Source organism: Zeus faber (assembly GCF_960531495.2).
Source record: "Zeus faber genome assembly, chromosome: 20".
Classification (NCBI taxonomy): Eukaryota; Metazoa; Chordata; class Actinopteri; order Zeiformes; family Zeidae; genus Zeus; species Zeus faber.
Window position 1 is genome coordinate 4,984,224 of NC_137207.1, and position 9,310 is coordinate 4,993,533.

At 43.4% G+C, this 9,310-nt stretch overlaps 1 protein-coding gene across 1 annotated transcript; it reads right to left on the reverse strand.

Annotated features, from left to right (window-relative positions):
• Positions 1-4,124: 4,124 nt before the first annotated feature.
• On the reverse strand, positions 4,125-7,817 carry phf5a (PHD finger protein 5A). The gene is made up of 4 exons (XM_080021954.1): positions 7,723-7,817; positions 7,323-7,346; positions 6,727-6,893; positions 4,125-4,305 (listed from the first exon to the last, which is right to left on the reverse strand). Exons 1-4 carry the CDS (start codon positions 7,772-7,774, stop codon positions 4,216-4,218), a joined length of 333 nt encoding a protein of 110 aa, XP_079878080.1. The 5' UTR covers positions 7,775-7,817; the 3' UTR covers positions 4,125-4,215.
• Positions 7,818-9,310: the final 1,493 nt, after the last annotated feature.

The window sequence follows — 9,310 nt, forward strand, 5'->3', positions numbered from 1 at the left end:
TGAGCCAGTGGGAGCGTGTAGATGTTAGACAGGAGAGGCCCCAGATTGGAGCCTTGGGGAACTCCGAATGTCATTTTTGTCCGCTCAGCTGTGTAATTACCTGTAGACACAAAGTAGTCCCTGTCCTTTAAGTAGGATTCAAACCAGTTTACTACCGTGCCAGAAAGTCCCACCCAGTTTTCCAGTCGGTCTAGTAATATGTTGTGGTCGACCGTGTCAAATGCAGCACTGAGATCCAGTAATACTAAGACTGAAATTCTGCCACTGTCTGTGTTTAGATGGATGTCATTGAAGACCTTAACAAGAGCAGCCTCAGTGCTGTGGTGTGGTTGTAATCCTGACTGGAAGACATCATTCAAGATTCATAACAGTTGTGTTGTGCCAAGAAATTGTTCAGCTGTTGAAAAACAGCTTTTTCAAAGATTTTACTTAAAAACAGGAATTTTGATGTAGGCCTATAATTGTTCGTTAGTGAGGTGTCTAGATTGTTCTTTTTTAAGAGCAGCTTGATGACGGCTGTTTTGAGGGCCTGTGGGAATAAGCCTGAGAGAAGGGACGTGCTGACAATTTGTAGAAGATCTGAGGCCATGCGATTTGAAACATTCTTGAAAAAGCCTGTTGGCAGAATATCAAGGCAGCAGGAGGAGGATTTCAGATCTTGTATAATGTCCTCCACGTTTTTATGGTTGATCGGATCGAATTGTGGCATGTATTTGAATAGATTTTTAGTGGACACAGGGACAGCACATATCCTGTACCGGATATGGCGCCACTGACTGCATTTAAAATTTTCAGAATTTTGTCGGTGAAGGAGGTGGATTCATTGCAGGCCCTGGTGGATAGAAATTCAGAGGCTGTCGACACAGGAGGGTTTTGTTGGTCTGTCGACAGTAGTGAACAAGCCTGCCGCCAGGGAAGATGCTGGACCTAGGTGGAGACAGTGGCCAGGAGAAGAAGTCGTCTTCATCTTCCTCATCTGCCGGGAACGGAGCAGCGTCAAGTACCTCGGGGACCGCCTGGTCCAGCGGAACGTGCCCCGTAAAATATCTGCTGTGGCTGGCCTGCTCAGCCGCGGATTAGGCCTGGCAGGGCTTGCACAGCAGTGCCTCTGCGAACCCGGAGAGAGCGTGCTCCGCTCCTAGACAGATGAAGCACCTGTCATGGAGGTCACCCCCCACCGCCAGACCGACACAGAGGCAACGGGCTCTTAAAAGAGACATTTTTGGATTTAGCTCCATATCAAGTGTTCTTGAGGTTTAGTGTAGAATATATTTTTCATCAGCTGCGCTGAATTGAAAAAGGAGACGAGTGGCGGGCGCCGGGGACTTATATACTGAAGCTATGCTTCTCCACCCTGATTGGCTGAAGCGAGTGTATGATTAAGCTATCAGCAGTCTGCATACACAGTTGGATGTACAGTATACCATTCGGTGCGTAGCCCCTAAGGGGTGGACACCTCCTGACATTAAACATAGCATGTGCATTATTATTGTTTTTGGCAATGATGTCGGAAAAGAAGAAGCACCTAGCATTTCTCAATTCCAAATCATAAATGCAAATTCTCCCTTTATAGATGTCATAATGTATGTTGAGATTTTTTGTTTTTCGTCACTTGCGTTCAGCTTTTTGACGCTCTGTTTTTTCTATTCCTACCACCATGGCATTTCTCAATGGAGATGTTTTCTTACCAGAGACCACCTTCACCTTAGTGAGTGCAGTGGGTCCAATAACATCTGTAATTTTAGAATTGCCCAACTCCACCTCCTTTCTTATGCACTCTAGCTTCTCTCATAAAACTGAAGTCGGGAGGGCTTGACTCGATAAGAACAGCTGCAGTTATCTTAGTCGAACAACGTTTCGATCATTAATTGGCGACGGTGGCACAGGAGGTAGAGCGGGTCGTCAAGTAATCAGAGGGTTCCTGGTTCTTCCTGGCAGCACGTCGAAGTGTCCTTGAGCAAGACACTGAACCCTAAAGTGCTCTCGATGAGCTGGTGTGCACCTTGCACGGTTGTCGCTGCCATCGATGTATGATGTATGAATGTGTAGGTTAATGTGAGGCGTGTATTGTAAAGTGCTGTGAGTGGTCGCGAGACTGGAAAAAGCTGCAGTATAAGATGCAGTCCATTTAATTAAAAATGTTTTTCCTGCCAAAGACCTAACATTTAATAAAGCTAGATTCAGTGTGTTAAAAGCATTAACAGGACTGTTGCTGATGAGGAATGGATGCTAAATTTGTCACATTTGCTGAATGGGTTGGGTGCTTCCTGTATCTGAGCAGATTCACCATTGTTCACACATTCACACAGCACACCACACGCTTTGGATGGTGGCCGGTGAAAAGAGGTCTCTGCGTTTAACCCATCCTGGCTTGTCCTTCCTCCAGGGGCACAGCCAGGAGCAGTGGGCAGCATTTTGGACACACCCAGGGACCTGGTGATGAGTGTCCATTGCTGGTCAGACGATGAGTGCATGTTTTTGGTGGGGGTCCTTACTGACGTGAGGGAAACCCCATGTGAGCATGGGGAGAACATGCAAACTCCACACAGGAAGAGGAGATAACCCGCCAGAACACAGTGCCAACAGCACCCCAGGCGGGAATCAAACCCAGGGCTTTCTTGCTGTGAGGCAGCAGTGCAATGCACTGCACCACCGTGCCCGCAACTGTTATTCCATTAGCCTTGCAGACTGGACCCAGCAGGTATCAGAGATATTAGAGTGTCTTGTATTTTGTACACAAATAACTGGTCGTGCTGTGCTTTTATCAGGCTGGGGAGACAGAGGATTATTCGGATGGCGTTGTAACTGTGACGATTGTGCCAATGGTGGAGGTGGATGCTGATGGGGGCTTGGAGGAAAGAAAGTAGGAGTAGGGTGGCGGAAGGGCATCGTGAGTGTTGAGTGGGGTGGAGATTCTTCTTCCTCTTGGCTCTGACTCATGCTTAAAGCTCTCTTCAAGCAAGGGGGTAGGGGGCTAAGGTGGCTCTCTTTCAAGGTTTTCACTTTGTGTTATGTCTTCACTTTGTGTTATGTCTTCTTGTTTTGATTCCTCCTGCCCTTGGTAGAGCAAACAGATGCAAAAAAAACTGAGAATAAAAGAGGGGATTTATTACCCGTACAGAGACCTCCTGTTTCTTGGTCATCTTGTCGGTGCTAATTAGCCGTGTGTTACCATTATCTTGTCCACTATTTTGAGTCCATGGTAAAGTGGTGTCGTTCCCACATAGTCCATTCACTTCCACGTTCACTTATAACCTGTGAATTTGTTTCCAGTACTGCAATCTTCTGTAGGGGGGGGGCTCTGTCCACTGTAGCCAGTGCTGGTAGTAGTCCTTTATAAACAGTTGTAAAATAAGTGTCCAGTTGTAAGATGGAGCCAGTGTTTCTTCTTTCAGCATTGCAGCAGGAAAATGGTGCTGCGACTGGTGGAAATAGAAGCAAAGCATATGGGGAACATGTCTGCTCTGCACCAAGAACAGAGCAGACTCCCTACTAACGTCTTGGTGCCAGATACCACAGGACACCTTCAGACGTCTTGTGGAGTCGGGTCAGAGTTTGAGTTTTGGGGGACCTACACAATATTAGGCTGGGGTTGTGGGTGATCGGTGTATATAAATACATTAAACATTGTTTCTGGTGCTGATGTTCTTTTTTTTTTTTAGTAGAGGCATCATTTTAGATGACCTTTTCCATATTATGCAAAGAACTATATTAGAATAGACGATATTTTTCATTAAGGTGTTAAATTATATTAGTGAGGCATGTTCTCTCCCTACTGTGCTTGTTATACATGCAAGTAGATTGTCTTTTGATTTCGACCACCAATAATTCAAACAACATCTGCCCCAAGTAATATTATAAAAACAAATTGGCTAATTAGGCCAAATATTTGTGACTATAGGATATGTAAAAAAAAAGAAATAACAAAACACCTCAAAATGCAGTTTAGGAAATAGACAATGGTCTGTCAATGTTGATCACATCTGAATGAAACATGAAAATACTCACTTGGGTTAGGTAGCCCAGGCCTTAAGCCCAGTTTGTGAACATTATTATAATAATACATTAATAGGCGTTAATATGGAAAAATAGGCAAGAACAAAGAAACAATATAAAAGGGGTGCTTTATTGAAAAGTCAAAAAAGGTTTGAGGGGAACCATTGTTGCAACAAAACATAAGAAAATGACTAAAAAGCAAAGAAGGCCTCAGTGTCTTCACCTCTTCTTGAAACCATACTTCTTTCTTTCATAGAACAGATCTGTTTTGGAGCTGCCCAGGTTGACGATCTTGGGACAGCCGTCACGCTGTAGAGACAAAAAAATAATAATAGTATAACAATTTGTAGAAATCAGATTGAATATATTCCGCCAGATGCATTTACATGCACGAGGAATTTGTCATTGTGAGGATTGGTGCGTATATAGATTAGCATTTTAAAAGAGCACGACAGTCTGAGAAAAACAATAAAAGGCAATAAAAAGTAAAGTAAAGAAAGTGCCAAATATACACAAATACCCCAAAACATACAGAACATACAAATGTGATTCTATGAACAGGATAGGTTATTGGTATGGGCAAAAATTATTATACTATATTATTCCATGTATTTAGAAGTACCTAGCAATTCGCCTCTCTCCCAGTGCCAAAACTCATTCAGTACATAAACCCAACAATAGGCCTAGGGTTTGCATGACGGGTGGGGTGCGAGCTATGTGGGTGGGGATGTGGCGAGCAGCTGCGATCTTGCCCGTCACCCTCCTGCACCGACGTGCTTCTTGTCCGTCCTGCAATTGTAATTCCACTGATATTAGCCTTGAACACATACACTCGCACACAAATCCTACTCAGAACAACACTCCACCAGACCATGGCCTGCGGGGCAAGAGGGGTGCGAGTGATTCAGGTTCAACTTGCTTGGAGGACTCACACCCTGACACCCCGCAATTTTAACTGCAATTGTCAACAGCACATATTGAGCACTGGGGTTTTCCGAGGTGGCGGGGTACTGGTGGGTTGGTGTGGGGGTGTGGTTGGCTGGGGGGCAGCCGGGTGGGCTCCCTGCCGGCTGGGCTCAAGGCCCGGCAGCTTGCGGCTGGTGTTTTCTGGCATGCTGCAACCTGGCGGGGGTGCGGAGAGCGCCACCGGGTGCCTCTTGGGGCCCCTGAGGGGCTGCTTGCTGTTGTGGATGTGGGTTGGGATGCGGCTGTCGGCCTTTGCCGGAGATGGTGGAGGGCCCATATATCTGGAGGGCTGCTGGCGTCGGCGGGGGGGAGGGGCTAACATCCAGGTGCCCTGCACTGAACACATTCAGCTATGTGGATGGGCACTTTGGGCATGCCTCGCTCTTGCACGGGGTTCGGGTGGGCATGGGGCGTCCTACCGGCTCGCCGCCAGGGTATCGGCCTGTCGGCACAGAACCTGGCTCCATGCCTGCGGTCTGTGCCTGACACCTGCGGCCTGGGTTCTGTGCCTGCATGTGGGGATGGGTTGTATGTGTGCGCCTCAGGGGTGCGGAATCTCCTCATGCTTTCTGGGACTTAATCATCTGTTTTTTGATACATGCTGTCATCCAATGTTTGTTTTTCAGTGTACATGTTTGTTTTTCCATGTACATGTTTTTTGGTTCTATGTTTATTTGTCTCTCCCGTGGTGATTGGTGATTGTTGACATGGTAGATAGTTCTCCAAAGGGGGGGGGGGGGGGGGGGGGGGTTGGTGGTGGTTCTGTATAACCAAAAACTGTGTTCATCCTACAGGTCATCCACAGGACAGAGTTATTGCAGCAGTTCTTGACGATTTAAGAATTAATAAAGAGTTGCATTAAAAAGCTGTGATTTCCAGACTCCGTCTCCTGAGTGCTGTTCACAATTGAACCGTCACCATTAGTTTTTTCCTTATTGAGTAAATATTTAATATTCCACAAACCATTGTATGGTTGGAACGATTTCTTCGTAAAAAGATAGTGTTTATGAGAAGCGATTAATATATAGGTTAAATGTAATATTTTACTGTCTGAAACTACAACAACTTATTTCAACAAGTCTTTTTACTGGTTGGATTGGCTGGGATGTGGACTTATCAAGAATAAGGCAATGTTTTCCATGGATCTGAGTTCATTCTGGCCTTACAAAATGAAATTCAAGGACTTTCAAGTACTTTTTAAAGCACAATTATTTTCTTTTCCAAGGACTTCATCTTTGTCTCATTGTCAATTATTTATATATTATAATTAATTTAGTTATTATTATTATTATTATTATTATTATTATTAATAATAATAATAATAATAATAATAATAATAATAATCTCATTTCCATCTATATTATACATCTATATATATATATATATATATATATATATATATATATATATATATATATATATATATATTATACGTCTATTTCCAACCATGCTGGATTAAATGTACATTTTCCTGGCAGAATCTGTCATAAAAGTGATTCTGGAAAATTTGTATTACTATTAAGATCACTTAATCACAGGTTTTCAACTATAAGGTTTTTTTCCAAGGACTTTTCAAGCACTTCAGCACAAAAGGGGCATTTCCAAGGTATTCCAGTACTTAAGGGCAAAATTCAAGGCCCTAGTAAGAACCCTGATGGATCCAAGTAGTTGCAGGGAAGCAGGGAGTCATGTCTAAATGACAATCGAGAGTACACTCCCACAAATCAACCTTCAGACATCAAGAGTACTTTCCCGAAAACGTACATCCTTCTCCTGGATGGTGCACTCTTTGCAGTAGTAGGCGTCGGACACGCCGGGTCCTCCGCAGATGACGCAACGCCCCTGGTAGGAGCCGTAGTTGCACTCGTCACAGATGCGCACCAGGGTGCAGGGCCTCACGTAAGAGTCACAGATCACACACTTGCCATCACCTGGGAAAGCGGGGACAGAATTTGCCACAATAATTTGTAATAATAATAATGGATGTGTCATGATCAAAAACCAGGTTTTTAATTGTTTTAATGGCCTGTTACTGTCCTGATGTTCTCCTAACCTATTTGCATTTTATTGCCATACAGATAAAACAGTATATTGGGCCCTCGTAACTTTCTATTGTTTCCACGGCTATTCAGGGCTAAATAGCCGTGCACATTAAAGTTTTTATGTGTTATTAACATTCACTAAAGCGTCAAAGATCACCGCACTATTCAATTTGTCAAATTGGGAAGAATGGATGAAATCCTAAATGATGCTTCTGGATCCAGAGGCCAGCCCGGTTGAGAACCACCGGCTTCAAAAATGCTGTACAGGTAACCATAATGCAAAGTCAAAGAACGGCATGTTTACACCTACATACTCACATTTCTCACAGAGTCTTCCAATAGCTGCAAAAAAAAGCGAAGGAATATTTTAGCAAAGATGATCAACTTAGTTGTATTCTATACTGTAGGTGTAGGCAGCTAGCTTACACTTGACATTTACAGTAGGATATAAACACTCAGTAGTGTAGGTTGACATCGATTTACATTAAGAGCAAGTCCCATAACGTCAATTAACTAATATTATCCTCGCAAGTCAATAATAAAGATAAATAAACAGGTGAAATGTAGGAAGGGCAGCAGCTTTAACATGGCTACCGCCATTCAAACCCATGCTGCAAGGTCTGCGTTCTTACAGTGAAGAATTGAACCGTGGGGCGGTGGTGATAATAATAACGCACATACATTGTTGCTGTACGTTTTAATCCAAAACACAACGTACCGACACCGGCTTGTTTCCGACAGAAGATCAGATCTGGATGATGCTTGGCCATGTCTGCTAAACGCAACGCGAGCGCTGTGAGAGCTGAACCTTGACCCCAGGCTTCTTCTACGCGCCGTGTTCGAGTGAGAGGACACGTGAGCACCCCCTGTCGTCTCCAACCTGTAAACGCATCTTTTTAAGTTCCATATACAGGAAATTTCAAATAGACAAAAACATAACCACATCAATAGATAGATAGATAGATAGATAGATAGATAGATAGATAGATAGATAGATAGATAGATAGATAGATAGATAGATAGATAGATAGATAGATAGATAGATAGATAGATAGATAGATAGATAGATAGATAGATAGATAGATAGATAGATGGATAGATAGATAGATAGATAGATGGATAGATGGATTGGTTAGTAATCACTAGGGATGTGTTTTCGTAGGCCAACCCGGAAAGTTAGCATCGCCCCGGTTGGATTTTGGATCTTTGCAGAAAGAGAGGTCTGTGGCAAACAAACGTTTATGATACTTACATGTTTTCTTCAGCAAGACAATCTGGACGAATGGACACCACTTTTATGGTTTTGAAGCATAAATGCAATGGCCAGAGGTAAAAGGCTAACGTTAGGCTTTTACGAATTACAGCGCGGTCACATGACTTTAGCGTCACCGCCACTCAGCTTCCAGTTTGAAGTTAGATTTTGCGCGCTGACATCTTCTACAAAAGCCTGGAAAGTTTGAGTTAGAATAGTTTGCGACAGTGTGAGTATAAACACAACTAGAGGCTGTAAAGGGGGGCTAGTGAGTAGGTAGATGACTACCCGTGTTCAGCATGATGACGTTTAATTTCCCTGACAACCTCTGCAGTCTCATTTAGTCACAGGTTAGACACATAAAAGCTTCATAAATTCACAAGTGGGATATTTACTGATGTATTTTATGTTTTCCAACAAAACGTGACAATCTCTTAAGCTGGTGTTAACCACGGACCTTATTTCAGGCATCTAACCAAAAAAACAATTTTAAAAACCCATTGACTTCGAGACGAGGGAACCGGAAGTGCAGAAATGCTAACTCATTTCCAGGTTTCAGGACTCATTCCTGCAGCAGTCTATGAGTGCACGTTACAGATTTGTTTGGTTTAAGGTGCAGTGTGTAGAATTTACGGACTTGGCAGAAATGGAATATAATATTCATAGGTTAGTTTTAATTAGTGTATAATCCCATGAAAATAAGAATCGTTTTGTTGCTGTTGTCTGAGAATGAGCTGTTTTGATCTACATACAAGTTTATTCCACCATCTCTTCCACGGAGGCCGCCATGATGCATCGCCATGATGCATCGCCATGGGGAGGGGTATTCAGCTGGTTGCCATCTGTAACCTCACTCCTAGAAGCCACTAAATTCTACACACTGTACTGTAAAGAAAGACAGAAAGAAAGAAAGATTGCGCATCTGTTGATGGCCACTCTTAAATAACATTCAAGAGCCACTTACAAACTGTCGTTTGGATGACATTTAGAATGTCAAGTGAACAGTATTTCCATGATGCATTTATGGCTACTATCAATCCCCCGCTTCAGAGGG

Excerpts from the sequence above, each read along its gene's own strand:
- phf5a (XM_080021954.1), bottom strand. The coding sequence starts at position 7,774 with ATGGCCAAGCATCATCCAGATCTGATCTTCTGTCGGAAACAAGCCGGT. Across the intron at positions 7,347-7,722 it reads TCGGAAACAAGCCGGTGTCG|CTATTGGAAGACTCTGTGAG; the intron begins GTACGTTGTGTT and ends TTTTTTTTGCAG. Across the intron at positions 6,894-7,322 it reads TGGAAGACTCTGTGAGAAAT|GTGATGGCAAGTGTGTGATC; the intron begins GTGAGTATGTAG and ends CCGCTTTCCCAG.